Source organism: Macaca thibetana, chromosome 10 (genome assembly GCF_024542745.1).
Source record: "Macaca thibetana thibetana isolate TM-01 chromosome 10, ASM2454274v1, whole genome shotgun sequence".
Lineage (NCBI taxonomy): Eukaryota > Metazoa > Chordata > Mammalia > Primates > Cercopithecidae > Macaca > Macaca thibetana.
Window position 1 is genome coordinate 11183855 of NC_065587.1, and position 15689 is coordinate 11199543.

Consider the following 15689-nt stretch of genomic DNA (forward strand, 5'->3'; position numbering starts at 1 on the left):
TTATTTGGTTAAAATTCATGAATTCAGGTCTAAATAAAAAGTGCTGATGGCTGAAGTTTTTCATTCTCTTAAAATGTTCTTGGGTTATGTATTTTTTTAAGCCAGTCTCTCTCCTTGGCAGCAACTTGCTTTTAATCCCATTATTAACGGGGAAGAGAGAGGAACACAAATCAGGGCTCTCCTCCCCAGGGGCTGTGCCTCCGGCTGTGGAGGTGGCAAGCGGGTGCCCATCACCCCTACCCTCTGCCTCGCTGTGCGGCCCAGACCACACCCTGCAGCCTCTCCAGGCCTGTTTCCTCAAGTGGAAAAATAAGAGAAGGCATTAGTTGGTCTTTGAAATCCCTTCTGCTTCCAAAACACAGCCACGGAGCTGACATTTGCTGAAGCTCAACCAGCACCGGGCTACGGGCGGGAGAAGTAAACACGGTCCCCGTCCTTGGGTCAGTCCAATCTGATGGAGACTCGCTCAAGAAACAGACAGTGTAGGCCGGGTGCGGTGGCTCACGCCTGTAATCCCAGCACTTTGGGAGGCCGAGGCAAGTGGATCACCTGAGGTCAAGAGTTCGAGACCAGCCTGGCCAATGTGGTGAAACCCTGTCTCTACTAAAAATACAAACATTAGCCAGGCATGATAGCAGGCGCCCGTAATCCCAGCTACTCAGGAGGCTGACACGATAGTGAGCTGAGATCTTACCATTGCACTCAAGCCAGGGCAACAGAGCGAGACTCCGTCTCAAAAAAAAAAAAAAAAAAAAAGAAAAGAAAAGAAAGAAAACGAAATAGACAGTGCCAAAGGATGAGGAGATTATTCTTCCCATGTGACCTTCTTGCCCGGGGCCAGCACCTCAGCCACAGCAGCAGAGCGTGGGAACCAGGCCTGCCTCCTCCCCAGCTCCACAGGCCCCCACCCACCCAGCGGCCATGAGAGCACCCTGCCATGAGCATTGTTCTAGGTCCCCGATGCCCCAGCCCCACACCTGAACATGGAGGAGGAGAACCGCCACCCCTCCCTTGAGAGAAGCCCCAGCTTGACACCCACCCCACCGGGGAAAGAACAGCAGAGACACACGGAGAAATTCTTAAATAGGCTTCTGGGCTTTTATTCAAAACAACACTGGTGGTGGCTGCCGCTTGGTTTCTCTACACCCGGGCCATCTGGGCCAGCAGGTACCAGCGCCATCAGCAACTAGGAGGGAAGTTCATTCACACCATAGAAACTGTACAGCGACTGAGAGTGCTAGAGTCACGGTGGCGGCCCAGGCCGAGGGCTTCCTGGAGGAGGTGGCCTCTACCTCCTCAGTAGGCTGCAGCTTGGCCCAGGCTCTGCCAGGAACACGGATTATTGCACAAAGACAAAAAAGAGTATGTGTATCTGGGCTAAAGAGCAGCTCTTATGACCCCAAGCCCTTACACAACGCAGCAAAGGGGGCTGGGGTTGGCCCTGGAAGCGGAAGGCTCCGAGCTGAGGATATGGGGGAAGACAGGCAGACGGGCTTTACACGCTTTGTCCTCCTTTAAGGGGCTGCCTGGTACAGGAGAAGGTAGAGCAGAGGAGACAAAGGGGGTTTGGCTAGACTGGGTTGTCTCTGCACAGATGCCAAGGTGCCTGCCCATCACCACCCTATGGAGCAGCAGAGACAGCTCAGGGACCTGCGTCCCCACCTTCCCCACTGCCAGGCCCATGTGGGTTAGGGCAAATTTGTGCTTTTGTGATAGACACAGGCCTGAGGCCATGGCCCCAGACCACAGGGTTGAGGAGGAAGGAAGGGCCCTTTGCCCAACCCTCACCCATTCTGACTTGTGCTGGCCAGTAGATCACAGCTTCCCTGGTTCCCCATCTCTGTCACCCACAAGAACAAGGCCAAGTGTCTGGGATCGGCAGGTGGGGCCTCCAGGAGCCTGGCCATCTCCCACTGCTCCCTGCAAGGAGCTTCTCTGCCTCTGAGCTCAGCTCTTTTAACTTCTCCACACGCCCCGCTCTGTGGGCCCTGGAGCCTTCGCTCATGCCCATCCCTTTGCCTAGAACACCTGCCCCGAGGTGTCTGCTTGTTCCAGAGCCACATGGTTCAGGGCAAGGGGAGGTTTCACATCAGACCTGCCTAGGATGTGTTCCCCGCGCAGCTGCTCTGAACCCATGTAACAGCAGGAAAGGATGCTCAGCAGAGTCACAAGATGACCCAAGGCTGCTGGACCGGCGTCTGATCCTGCCAATTTGAAGCCCAACCTTCCACATGGTCTTCCCAGGTCACACAGCCCCTCTTCTGGGCTCCAACACACATGTCCCTCCAGCAACACACGGACTTGCAAAAAGTCAAGTCTGTCTGCCTCCCTCCAACTGCGCGTGCTCAGGGTCAGCCAGGAGCAGGTAAGCCCGCCCAGACACTTCTTCCCCAGACAACGTAGCTCGCTCCACATAAAACCACCTCCGTGGAAAGGGAGGCAGGGCCGAGGCTCTTTGGAGGGGTCAGCATTGGGCTTGGACCCAGCCATCCTCACAGGTCTACCTGCCCCGCAGGGAGGACTGGGCAGTTCCTCCCGCTGCAGGCACCTTGCTCAGCATCACAGCCCTAGGGTATGGAGTGGGGCCCTCCACACCACCCCAGCTTCTTTGCTGCTAGGGCCCTGAAGGATCCTGGGCTGGCCGCTTCCCCTCTCCGGGGCTCAGTTTCCCAGGTGGGCTTGACAACCCCTCCTGGACCGCTCTCCCTCAGCCCAAAAGGTCTCTGCATGTGACAAAGCACACATTGCCCACCACCTCCCCCAGGGTCCCTGTGCCAGCCTGGAAGACACCCAGAACCCCTCCAAGGGGCACCCCACACCCTCACCAGCCTGGCCACGAGCTGAGTTCTTCCAAGTCAGAGTTTGGGAACAAGGACAAGGCTGCCCCTCAGCAGGCCCCCATGAAGCCCTCAGAGGGGGTCTTAGCAAAGGCAAGGGGGGGTCTTAACAAAGGCAAGGTTATTGCTGAAGCACAGCAGCTCCAAACTCGTGGCCTCTGCAGCCTCTCCAGACCACCGCCACCAACGTGCTCCCAACCTCCTCCTCCAAACTGACTTCATGAAAGTCGCTCCCTTTTTAAAAAGTAGCCTTGACCTAAGCAAAATCTCTGTGAAATCACGGGTTCAATGTATTTTTTTTCTAATAAATAGTGAAATAAATGCGTAACTCTTCAAATCAAACACCCCCATCTATAACCCGTTTGGGAAGCACTACTATAGTGAAAGCTGACCTGCAGTTAGGGGCAGCGGGGAGGAGAGACGGGGGCAGGGAGGAGAGACAGGGGCGGGGAGGTGGGGTCGGAGAATGTGGCCTCCAGGTGACGCAAAAGGCTGGGCGTGGGGATGCGGCTGGACCCAGGGCCCAGGCAGGTGCCCCCACCCCTGCCTAGAATTCGGTCAGAGCTGCTTTGCCTTGAACCCACTGGGGCGGGGGCATAGTTGCTCAGGACGGGGACAGCACAGCGTCCAGGGACAGCCACAGCTCAGGGCCCATATTGGGGATAAAAGGCATAAGTGACTGAACAACTAACTGCCTGAGCCCAAGGGCACCTGCAGGGCAGCCAGAGCCAGCCGAGACCAGGCAGGTACCCTGGCATCTCCAAGCGGCCTCCACTCCTGCTCCACCCAACCCCGCCCTCCTGGGGTGGAACCCACCCCCTCAGAAGTACTCAGGAGCTGGCACCTCCCCTGGGGCCAGAGCCCCAGCCCAGCCTCGGAGCTGCCCTCCACCCCCCACCACGGTCCTAAGGAAACACAGCTACTCACCCCTGATTTTTCTAAAGAGACATCTAACCCGTGTACTAAGGGTATGTGTGTGCTCTGGGGTGTCTACAAAAGACTTCACAACAACAAGACGGTCAGGATGACAGGACAGACACCCCGACGCGTGGGAGCCACGGGGGATCTTAGCAGCGTTTCTTCTTTAAAAGAAAAAAAAGAAAAAGAAAACACACCCTGAATTGCACCTCTTCTCCCGGGCCTGGTGCCCTCAGAGGCCTGAGGGTCCTCTCCAAGCTACTCTCAACCCGGGAGGAGACATCAAAAAACACAGCTGCGACGCCCCGGCAGGACATGTGCCCTGGGGTGGGTCTGGCCTGAATTCCAGAGCGTCAGACAAAAGCCCCGTCCAGGCCCTGGCCCACCTCCCACCTTTAGCACTTTCTGGAAGTCATAAGCTCTCAGTAAAAAAAATAAATATATATATATGTCTGTCTATGTGTGTGTGTGTGTATATATACGCATATATATATGTATATATATGCACTGGAAGGGCCACCATGGGCCACGCAGGCCTGGCTAACCCAGACTCCGCTCAGCCCGGCTGACGGGCGCCTGTGCCCGGCGGGCCCTGCGCGATCCCAGGTGTGGACGAAGTATTGCTGTCTGCTCCTGGCTCCTGAGGTAAAAAAGGTGAGACGGGGCGGGCGGTGGGCGGCCGGGGGCCCCTGCGACCCTCATCTCTTCCTCTTGCTGGCGGCGTCTCCCGGCTCCAGCTCTCCGGGGAGCGGTTGCGGCGGGGGCGCCAAGGGGCCCAGGCCCATGGGCAGCGGTGCCCGGCCCAGGGGGTCCTTGCTGCGGTCCGCGGCCCACGAGGGGCTCCGGGCCAGGCCGTGGGCCGGGGCGGCGGCGCGGGGGCGGCCGGGGGCGGCCAGGCTGCTGGTGCTGCTGAACTTCCTGGCGGGCGTGAGGCCGGGGAGCGGCGGCGGGGGCGGTGGGCAGAAGAGGGAGGTGAGCGAGAGGCTGCTGAGGGTCTCCGAGTGCTCGCTGCTCGCGCCCCCGCCGCCCGCGCCGCCGCGGCCCTCCTCGTCCGAGGGGTCCATGGAGTCGTGGTAGGTGCAGCCCGGGCTGGTGGAGCCCCCGCTGCTGTGGCTGCGCTGATGCGCCCGCAGCCCCCGCAGGCTGAACAGGCCCCGGCCCCGCAGGCTCAGGCGGCGGTGCGCGGCGGGGGACAGGCCGGCCCGGGGTCCCGGAGCAGGCGCGGGCGGCCCCAGGGCTCGCCGGGGGCTGTCGCTCAGGGTCAGGCTGTCCTCCAGCGTGGTCTGCAGGCTGCCCGCGGAGCTGCTGGGGCTGGCGTCCAGCGACGTGTCGCTCCCGGTGGCCTGGGGGGAGGTGGGAGCGGTGGAGGCCGCCTGGGTCTGCCCCCACCCCAGCAACCTGGACGCCTCCCTCCCCGGCACAGCAGGCAGCCCCCATCCAAGGAGCTCCCTTCGGAGCAGGGATTCTTCCCTCTGCACGTCCAGCTTAGGCGGCAGTCACCACAGGGCCTGCACCTGCCCCGAGAGGTCCCCTGAAAGGAGCTAGCACCCGCCTCAAACCCAGGTCAAACCCGGCCCTGCCCTTCACGGAAGGCTCCAGGCTCACTCCAAGGGGAAGCCCTGGGCCCACCGCCCTCCCCCAGGGCACGTGGCACCCCCACCACAGCCCCCATGGTCCTGAGGCGGCCCCTGCCCTGGCTGCTCTCACTGGTTCCGGTCCCTCCCACTTGCTCCGGCCCCTGGCCCCCACCTCCCGGCCCCAGGACCCCCACCTCCCAGCTGTCCAGCTCCCACCTCCCAGCACCAGGGCCCCCCATCTCCCAGCCGCCCAGCCCCCACCTCCCAGCCGCCCAGCTCCCAACCTCCCAGCACCAGGGCCCCCCACCTCCCAGCTACCCAGCTCCCCAGCTCCCAGCACCAGGGTCCCCCACCGCCCAGCTGCCCAGCTCCCCGGCTCCCCAGCTCCCAACCTCCCAGCACCAGGGCCCCCCACCTCCCAGCTGCCCAGCTCCCCAGCTCCCACCTCCCAGCACCAGGGCCCCCCACCTCCCAGCCCCCACCTCCAGCCCCTCCCCAGGAGCTGTTCTCCCTGCCTGTCCACCATGGAGTAGACTTTACTGCACCCCTGCAGCTCACTCTCAGCACTAAACGGTGAGCTCAGCAGGCAGGGAGTTTGTATCCTGCCCGCCAGGCCACACAGCCTGCTAGGACTGGGTCCCACAGTCACCCAGTGAATCAACCACAGTCACCGTACTGTGGGAGCCGGCTCGACCCCATTTCCCCACCCCCACAACGGAGCCCTCAGTGCTCTCTTGGGTAGGAGGGCTGTGGCCCTGGCCAATCCAGTACAGGGGACCCTGCAGGCCGAGGCTTCTCATCCACCAGACCCGCCCTCCCACCTCCATTCCTAGTAATCAAGCCCCCACTCACACCCACCCAGATAACCCAGGGTATCCTCCCCACCGCCAGCACCCCGCCACCCTGCAAAACCTCCAGTACTCCTCCTCCTCCCCTCCCCTCAAGCTAGGTATCACAGGCCTCTTCCAGACCTCCCTACACTCTGCTGTCCCCAGGACCCAGCTCTGCCCACTCCCGTCCGCCCCAGTGCCACCTCCTGCTCCGTCTCAGCATCACCCCAGCGTTCCCAAACCCCCTTGCATGGTGGTGCCCTGGGCCTTTGGTTGGGTCCTTCCCCTCCCAGTCCCTCGGACTTCGAGGCCTGGCTTAGATCCTGCCCCTTGCCTACAGACCGGTGCTCTGGAGCCTGGGAGGTGCCGGTACCTGCCGGAGGAGGGTGCAGTTGACCCTTGGTGACCGCAGAGATGCCCAGGAGCCCTGCAGCGCAATCTTGGGGAGGGTCCCAGTGCCGGTGCCCTTTTCTGCGCCTTTCTGACTGGCAGACACTGCAGGGTGGAAGAACTCGGCTGGCATGGGCAGGAGAGGGCTGGAGGCATCCGGGGAGAAGGGACTTGGGGGTGCTGCTGGGAAAGGAGGAGACAGAGCTGACGGAGCACACTCAGGCCAGGGGGCAGTCCCTGGGAGGTGGCATTGAGCACCAATCTCATTGGGCCAGCAGGGAGGAGCCACCTAATAAACTGACTGTGAGACCGTGGGCAAGTCCCCCCCTCTAAACCTTTGTTTCCCCATTGTGAGAGCAAGAGAGAAATCCTGAACCAGCCCTTTTGATTCCAGGGGGCAGGGGCCCTGGGCAAGACACAGCTTTTGGAGGCAAGCAGACCCGGGCTCAAGCCTAGGTCTCTTCCTCTGTAAAAGGGAACAAGATGCCATCTTGAGGGTCATCAGGAGAAGAAACAGCTGGAAGCTCCCAGCTCAGTACCAAGTACACAGTAGGTGCTCACTAGGATCAGTCACCCCCGGGTCCTGACCCCACCATGCAGCCTGGCCAGGCCTGGGGGCCCCTGTGGGACAGCAGGTGGGTTGGGGCGTCCCAGCCCCGGGTCAGGTGCTGCACTGGATGGCAGGTCAGTCTGGCCTGGTTGGCTCCACACAGTGAGGGACAGAGACGGGGGTGGGGGTCTGAGGGCTGGGGCAGGTCTGGGTGTGGGGGGCGTGGGGGGGTAGCAGCAGCCTCTGCCCACCGTCCCCTCCACACCTTGGGGGGTGGAGGGTGAGATAATGGAAGAATGTACCCAAGACAGCTGGACAGTCTGAATGTCCCGGCTGGGGATCCTATGCCATACCATCTTACCATTTAAGGAAAACGTAAATAAATGGTTGGCTAAAGGGAATGAGATTGCATTCCACCAGAATGGCTCTCGGGTCAGCCCTGTGCCCTGACTTCTGGTTTGGGAAGTCTGGGATCTTGGCACCTCAGCCACCCTGGCCAGTTGAAAGCCCATCAGCTTTAGGGAGGGTGCCCAGGAAAGTCACCCCATGTCTGGCTCCTGGGAGGCGTCCCCGAAGGGTACTTGGGGTGGGCTCAGAGTCTTGGGTGTCGTCCCTCTTCTGCTGGGCTCCTCATCTCTCTGCCTCCCTCCATAGCCAGTGCTGTGAAACCAGGTTCCTGCCACCCTCCATGAGGACCACAGTAAAGATGAACCCGTGATGGCAGGCCAGCTTAGTCCCCTGGCCCTGTGCCCAGAGCCCAGCCACGGGCCCAAAGCACAAACAGAGCACTGTGGGTAGAGCTGAAGGATAAGTATCAGGAATTTGCAAAAGGGCTATTGAAGACACCAGGCTTTCCTATGTTTAACATCCCATGTATATGAAGATCTGTGGGCTACACACCTCTCTAATTCAGCTCTAGAAAAACACAATAATCTGGCAGCTTTCCTTCTGCTTGATATGAGAGCCGTGTGTACCCACCTCTTTCCCTTTTCACTATGGCTCCTAGGAAGCTTAGCATGAAGCTTCCTTTAGATGCTTAGGTTTTTGTTATAATTATCTCATCTTTTTGTACTATTTGGCTCTTGATCTTTTATCATTGTTATATCAGGCCTGAGAGTCTATCTCTCATTGTCAGATATCCATCTGGTTCTTTCTGGACTAAATATAATAATCTGGGTAAAAATACTAAGGAAAAAACTCAACCATCTCCCTCTGAAGCAGACGCCCAAGATGAGGGCTGCGGGGAGCTGGCAGGGCTCCCACCCCTCACCTTGACTGCTGTCATGTTTCAGCCAGGACTGGACAGGGTTGAATGGGATCTCCTCCATCTCACACAGGAAGTTCTCTGGACCCGGTGAGACGGCCGTAGAGGACAAGGGGAAGAAGCATTCATCCAGGTCTCTCACACACATGGGCTCAGGTGGGTCCAGCTCACCCTGCAAGGAAAGGGAGGTAGGATGGGGCAGGACTAGGGGGGCGGGGACAGCTGCCCTCATGACCTGCTCCACGGGCCCTCGCTTAACTAGGCTACCCTCATGGCTAGTCTGACCTTCCTCTCACCTCCTCTACCTGACCATCTTCCCAAACCCCAGTGAAAGGAATCCACCTCCGAATGCCCCACTGGATGCCCCAGGCAGTTAGTGACTTCCCCTGGTACAGACCCTGGGCCAGTGAAGAAGCCAGGTCAAGGCTGGTGAAGGCATCAGAAGACAGGCTGAGTGGCCAGAGTGTCCCGTAAGCATGACCTTGGGGGGGTCCCTTCCCTTTGCTGAGCATGTTTCTGCATCCGAGGAGAGTGATGCCTGCCTTCCTAGGCATTCTCTGGCCCCCACATTCCTCAGGCCTGTAGACCATAGTGACCCCTTCCCAGAAGAGCTGCGTTAGTGCCCCCTCCAAGGCAGATGCATTCGCGCCACCCCAACCTCCGATGACTTGCTGAGTCTGGCACAAAAGACTGTACCCTGCCCAAGTCCAGCTGAGTCCCAAAAACTGTGCACCCTGATATCCTTTGTAGAAGAGCAGTGTGGGGGTACAGGGAGCTGCAGCAACTGTGAGCCATCAGGGAGGGGACCGAAATGACATGGAAGGGATAGGAAGAACTCGCCCCGCAACCTACCCTGAGCTGATGGAGGGCCAGCCTAGGGGGCAGAGGTGCCAAGCCCAGGGTATCCCCCAGCTGTCCCTTATACCCCCCACCCCCAGCAGGGCAGGACCACCTTGACCTTGAGATCAGGAGCCCCGGTCTTGAGGTCTCACCCCCTAAGACTGCAGGATCAGCAAGGGGCCCTTCCTGGCCTGCAGGCCTCCTCAGACTGACCCCCTGGGGTGCAGAGGTTTGGGGCCCAGCCTCAGGGGTGGCTTCCTGCTCTGTCATTCCTGGCTGTGTGATGTGAGCATCACCCCACTTCTTGGAAGCCCCATCTCCTCACGTGTGAAGTGAGGACGAATCATGCCTGCTGCACAGAGCTGTGGGGTGGACAAAGCTGGCACGGGCAGAGCGCCTGCACAGAGTAGGTGCTTTGCCTGACACGACTCCCCCGTTCACTTCGGCCTCACAGCCCTGCCAGCCAGGGATGACCCCCATGGAATGGACCAAAAAATACTCAAAGCAACAAGCAGCAGCCAGTGCTGCTGAGTGCCAGGTTGGATCGCTGGCTGGGCTTGTGGCTGTGTGACCTCAGGCAAATCACTCCACCTCTCTGAGCCCTACTGCCCTCATCTGTCCAACAGGAGATGAAGGCCTAGCACACAGTGGGTGTCGTTTACATGGTAGACTGGAAAGACAGGGGGTTCCTGCCTGGGTGGGCAGGGGCCAAGCTTCAAGGACAGACCCGCCTGCTCAGGAGTCCCCAGGGGAGCTCACCTTGCTGTCTTTGGGGCCAGGTGGGCAGGCTGTGGGGTCCTCAAGGCTCAGGTCGTCGCCCAGCAGGATGGACGAGGACCTGTCTGAGTTCAGGGAGAAGGCCTCCGTCTCAGCCAGCTGCACCTGCAGGAAGAGGGGGTGGCCTCAGGTCACCACAGCGTTGGGATGGGCAGGCCTGGGTCCTGGGGCGTGCAGCCACAGGCCTGAGGCTCTGAAGAGAGGCCAAGCAGTGGTCAGAAAGGTCCAGACACCTGCTGGGCACGGATGATGTATCCATCCTGTGCAGGGGCCCAGCCTGGGCGGTATGCAATGGCGACACAGCAGTCACCTCCAGTGGAAGCCAGCCCTGAGAGGCCCATCTTGCTATCTGGGCCTGAGGGCAGGTGAGTTGCCATGGGCTGTGAACTCCACAGCTGTCTGCTTGCCCCCAGACCAAGTGCCCATCAAGACTGGGCCGGACTTGACTCATCTATGGTCCTGTGTGGACAACCTGCACAGCGTGTCACAGGCAGGGGACACTGCGGGGCCCAGAGACACTGGAGAATCTGCAGCCACCACAGGGCAGGGGTGTGGGGCAGCCCAGACTTCCAGCTCCTGCTGACGGCTCCTGGGGACCCGCCCTGCAGCCACCTGAGGCTGGGGCCACCCTGGGGGCTGGAGCACCCCAGGGAGAGCTCAGGGGCCCACACTGCTGGGGAGAGGGGAGGGGGCTGCCTGCGCCTGCACTGGAGGTGGACCCATGGGAACCCCTGAGCTGGGTGGGCCTAAGCCCCGAGCTGGAGACCAGGGCAGGGCACCTGGAGGAGGTTGAGTGCCAGGATGATGCCCTGGGGGAAGAGCGGGCAGATGACCCCTTCATGTCACAGAAAGGGCAAGCTGTCCTGCAAGTGACACACAGGCTCCCTGCCTGGCACCTGCAATACACAAGGTGGGGCAGCTGCCCTACCCAAGCACCTACTGTGTGCGGCACGGTGCTGGGGTCAGTAGCTGCAGCCACCACACCACAGGCCCACACCTGGCCCTGGCTCAGGGAGCCAATCTGCCCAGGCCATGGAAGCTACGTGTGCCCACACTGACCCAGCCTGGTCTCTACGGCCCAGAGCCAGGCTCTGCCCTCGGGCAGGCCCCCCACCAGGCTTCGTGCTGCCCCGCCACAAGGGGCTGGGCCTCCCGGGCTGCCATTACCTCTTGCTTGTCGTGGTGACATTTCTTGCAGCCGGCGGGCGAGGAGTAGTGGTGGAAGATGGAGCCCGAGAGGTTGTCGATGATGGTCAGCTCCCCCTCCAAGGAGTCCTTGATGATTAAAGAGACGCTGTCCAGCCACAGGTTCTCCTAGGCGGACGGGGACGGGGTGGGGACAGGCGGGATTATCAGCCGGGTCCCGGGGCTGCGGGGTGGGCAGGACACAGCTGCCCTCCCGGTTGGTTCTCTGCGCCCATGGCCTGGGACCGACCCCCTCATCACAGGGTCACCCCTTCTATGGAGCTGAGCAGGGTGGGGCCCAGAAAGACAGAGGTCTCTGTGCAAGGCCTCCCTGGCCCCGCTGCCCATCTAGCCCTGCAGTGCCCCCCCCTCTGGCGACCCTCGCGCCGCTCCAGCCCCTGCCCACCTGGGCAGGCGAGTAGCAGCGCCGGCACAAGCCGCCCTCGGCGTCGCCCCCGCCGCCCGCCCCTCCCGGCCCTCGGCCAGGGGCGCCCGGGGAGCCGGCAGGCAGCCTCGGGCCGGGGCCCAGGCCGTGGGCCATCTCCAGCTCGAGCTCGGCATCCATCTCGGCGTCCTCCTGCGCCTCCTTATTGCTGTCGTCCAGGTGCTTCATGAGCACAGCCACCACCACGTTGATGAGCACGAACTGCGCGGTGAGCACGAAGCTCACGAAGTACAGTGGCGACACAAACTGCAGGCTGCTCAGGCAGCTGCGCTCATCATGGGTGCAGTCCCGCAGCGTGTCCTGCGTGGTGGGGAGGGCGGAGAGGACGAGGATGAGGAGGAGGACATCCCAGAGGCTGCTGGAGGCAGAGGCCAGCCCAGGGCCACGCGCGGAGGCAGCAAGACCGAGATTCAACCCCCGAGATGGCCCTGGCTGCCCTGCCCCACTCTGCCTTGTGGCAGCATCTGCCTGCCTCAGCTTCAGCTAAGTCCCCGCACGGACAGACGATGGCCCAGCACCCTCTCCTCCTCTCTTGCTCCCACCCACGTCACCCTCCCCACAGCTGGCCTGCTTCCCTGGGACACAGTCAGGCCTGAGAAGGGGCATCTGGGGCTTACTTCAGGGGCATCTGGGGAGTAGGGTGCATTCGGGACCAGGGCCTCCCTGTCCTTCCTTTCTGGTTTTTCAGCTCAACCCCCACCCACAAAGCCCAAGAAGACTCCACCACCTTCCCGCCCTGGGCCGAGGAGAGTGGCCACCTCTCCTAGCCCCCGGCTTCCTGCCCCCTTGCTGGGGGACTGGGGGCTCTGCAGGGTGGGGGTGAGAGGCCTATCACTGCCCTCTCCACCTTCGGGCCCCGGAACCGAGGCCTCACCCCTGTCCTCCGGGAGCCCCTCCCTGCCCTTCCCAGCCCGGCCCGGGTTGCAGCCCAGTCTAGGGAGCCTCTGCCGGGTGACCTGGTCGGTGCGGCAGTCACTAAGGGGCCTGGCCCTGGCCTTCGGGCCTGCCTGGGCCCCAGGTACCCCCTGGAACCGGGTGGAGTTGTCTCCCCTAGAATCTGAGCCCCAATCTTAGGCAAAACTGGGGGATGGGACAGTGGTAGACAAGGGGCCTGTTATGGCTCAGCTCTCCCCACTGTGCTGGTCCCGGGCAGGCCCCTCCATTCCTCCGTGCCCTGCATGCCCCTCCCTTGTGCGGTGGGGCCCTGGGTGGGCACAGCCCTGAGCAGCGGGACCAGCGTCCTCACTGTCCCAGCATCTGGCTGATTTCTCCACCCCAGCCCACCCGGGAGTACCTTCATGATCCCGTTCCAGTTGTCACCCGTGGAGACCTGGAAGAGCGTGAGGAAGGCCATGCCGAAGTTCTCGAAGGTGGCATGCCGGCTCATGCCCTCGCATGGGTTCTCATCGTTGCAGACTGAAAGCGGGGAGGAGGTCAGCCCTGCCCGATGGCAGAGCACCTGCGGGGCTCACCCTGACCCAGTGCCTCCCACCTTGCCTCAACCCTCATCACACTCTAGGAGGGGCGTACAGACTGTGCCCAGCCCACAGATAAACTGAGGCTCGGGGAGATGGCGCATGAGCTGGGGCTCAGGTTTGGGTGAGTCTAGTTCTGTCCCCCACCAAAGAATGGGTTTCTGAGAAAGAGGATGCAATGGGGTGAGGGCCAGCCCATCAGGGAACCCTGCTTTCCAGAGCCATCCCGGTGCAGGGCAGAGCTCAGCAAGTGCTCTGTTGCCCTCTGCCCCCACCCTGGCCTCTCCATTTGCTGGGGCGGTGCTGGCTCAAGACAGGCACCAACACAAGACAGGCAACAACTACAGGGGTAGGGAGGGCAGGTTCCCTGGGAGACCAGACAGGTGGGGGCCCTGCTGTAGGCATCTCCTCAATACAAAGACCCTGATGTGATAGGCTGGGGGTCCCTGCTCCACCAAGTCATCCTGCAGCCCCGCTGCACCCCACCACAGGCCTGCTCTGGGAGTCACTCACCCAGCTTCCCGAAGAGCTCCACCCCAAGGGCAGCATAGATGAAGAAGAGCAGCATGAAGAGGAGGCCCAGGTTGCCCACCTGCGGGAAGACAGGTGAGGCCGGGTGGGACTGGGGGATGGGTGAGGGCGCACCAGGCCTGGGAAGGGTGGAGGCTGGGGCGGTGGGGGTGGGCAGCCTGAGGGTCAGAGCAGCTGTAACGTTCCCCCAGGCTGTGTGTCCACGTCTGCCACCCCACAGGACCTGGAGGGCAGGCTGGTTCCAGCACAGGGCTCAGAATAACAAGAAAACACTTGTGCCGCCTTTACCACAAGCCGCCCCGTTTCCAGCACTTGAGGTTAATGAGCTCACTTCCTCCTCACAATAATCCATGAACTATCTTTTATCCCCATTCTTCAGATGAAGAAGGAGACAGACTGAGAGGTGACATCACTTGTCCAGAAGCACACAGCTAGTAACTGGTAGGACAGGGGTCCAGACCCAGCAGGCTGGGCCCAGGATCTGTGCACACAACCTGTGCTACACACCTTGTGTGGCTACCAAGGTTGAATGGATGGATGAATGAAGGGAAGGGAGAGGGCAGGAAATCTCAACACTAACATTAGCTCCTCTACGAAACCACCGAAACGCACTTGTCCCTGTCACTATCATCTGCTGGTCTGGGAAATCTTCAAGAACAGGAACACAGCTGCACGAGGTCAGATTTGCCTCCTCGGGCCAGCACGAGGCCTGGCCATAGAGAGGAGGGAAGGCAGGAATCACGCAGGCCCGTGGACCCCAGAAGGCTCTGCAAACCCAGCCACCCCCGTCCCACAGCTCCTGTGGGAGAAAGCGTCCCAGATTCCAGACCTAGTTCAAATCCATCCATGCACTGGAGACCACCTTTAACTCATGCTATGGATAAGATAAGGGCTCAACCACATTCTTGCCCTAGAAATGAAATCTCTCTTAGAACCCTCAGAAGACCTGCGTGAAGAGAATCAGAAGACGTTCACATTAACTGCTGAAAAGTAAACCCCGTTAATCACCACTCCTCAAGTTTCTCCTCTCCACTCCAAAGAAGGGTTTCCTGGCCAGCCGTTCTGCACTGCTAGTGGCTAATTAAATGATGTTCCCTTCATTAATAAAACAAGCACTTACTGAGCGCCTGTGAGACAAACTGTAAAGCCCTAACCGCTGAGAAGGATCTGGCGTGGTCGAGGCCCTAGGAAATCAGCTTTGTGCTCTGCGCAGGCCGGGGCTGGCAGCGTCTCTTAACCAGGATTGCCTTCAGCTTTTCTCTGTCCCCTCCCCACTGTCAGCATCTCAGAGCCGGTAGGGTTGTGGCAGCCTCCTCACCAGCTTCCCTGCCTCCAGCGTCTTCCTCCAATCCACTCTCCTCCCAGCCGCCAGAGGCCACCTTCTCAAAAGCAGCTCTGGCTGCAACCTCCCTTGTCTAGAACCCTCCTGTGGCATCCACTGCCTGCAAGATAAAGCCCGACTTTGCTTCCCTGGCATTGAACGTGTGTTGTGACCTGGCCCCCTGGGACCCCCTCCCAGCCTGATCTTCCAACCCCGCACACTCCAGCCACACAGAAAACAGCCCCACAGTGCCCTGACTTATTATTTTCCCTCTGCAGGAAGGACCCTCTGTCTTTGCTTGGAAAATGCCTCCTCCCCATCCCTCAAAGCCCAGTCCATGGGTTACCTCCCCTGAGAAGCCTTCTCTGATGCCTCCTCCCTCTTCTTGGGGCAGAGCCTGGTGGGGAGAGGCTGGAGTTTCATTTTCTGAGCACTTTACATAGAATCGAGGAAATGGACAATGTCCATGCAACAGCATGAGCAACAGCAAATGGAATTTGAGGGGTCAGCACCATTTCATGGCTAGTGGCACTTGGCACATGCTGCTTCTAAAGTGCTGATACACTTGTAATGACTACCATGGGTCTCCTGCTGGAGGCTGGGATGTCCTGAACATCTCCATGTGCTAAGCCCCATGCCAGCTCTGCGCTGGATTTGGGAGTCATGATAGGACTGCCCGGGGCTCAGAGCATGGGGAAGGGGAGTGGGAGCAAGGAGGCCAGGGAGGCCAAGCCACACACCTGCCATCC

The 15689-nt window shown here is 60.6% G+C and overlaps 1 protein-coding gene across 1 annotated transcript in view; it reads right to left on the minus strand.

Annotated features, from left to right (window-relative positions):
* Positions 1-1074: 1074 nt before the first annotated feature.
* CACNA1I (calcium voltage-gated channel subunit alpha1 I) overlaps positions 1075-15689 on the minus strand; it is a 135738-nt gene continuing 121123 nt past the window's right edge. The window contains 8 exon segments of the mRNA XM_050806160.1: positions 1075-5098; positions 6536-6732; positions 8373-8538; positions 9966-10088; positions 11151-11297; positions 11575-11913; positions 12908-13029; positions 13602-13680. Of these exon segments, the coding sequence (XP_050662117.1) occupies positions 4454-5098; positions 6536-6732; positions 8373-8538; positions 9966-10088; positions 11151-11297; positions 11575-11913; positions 12908-13029; positions 13602-13680 (1818 nt within the window). The 3' untranslated portion in view covers positions 1075-4453.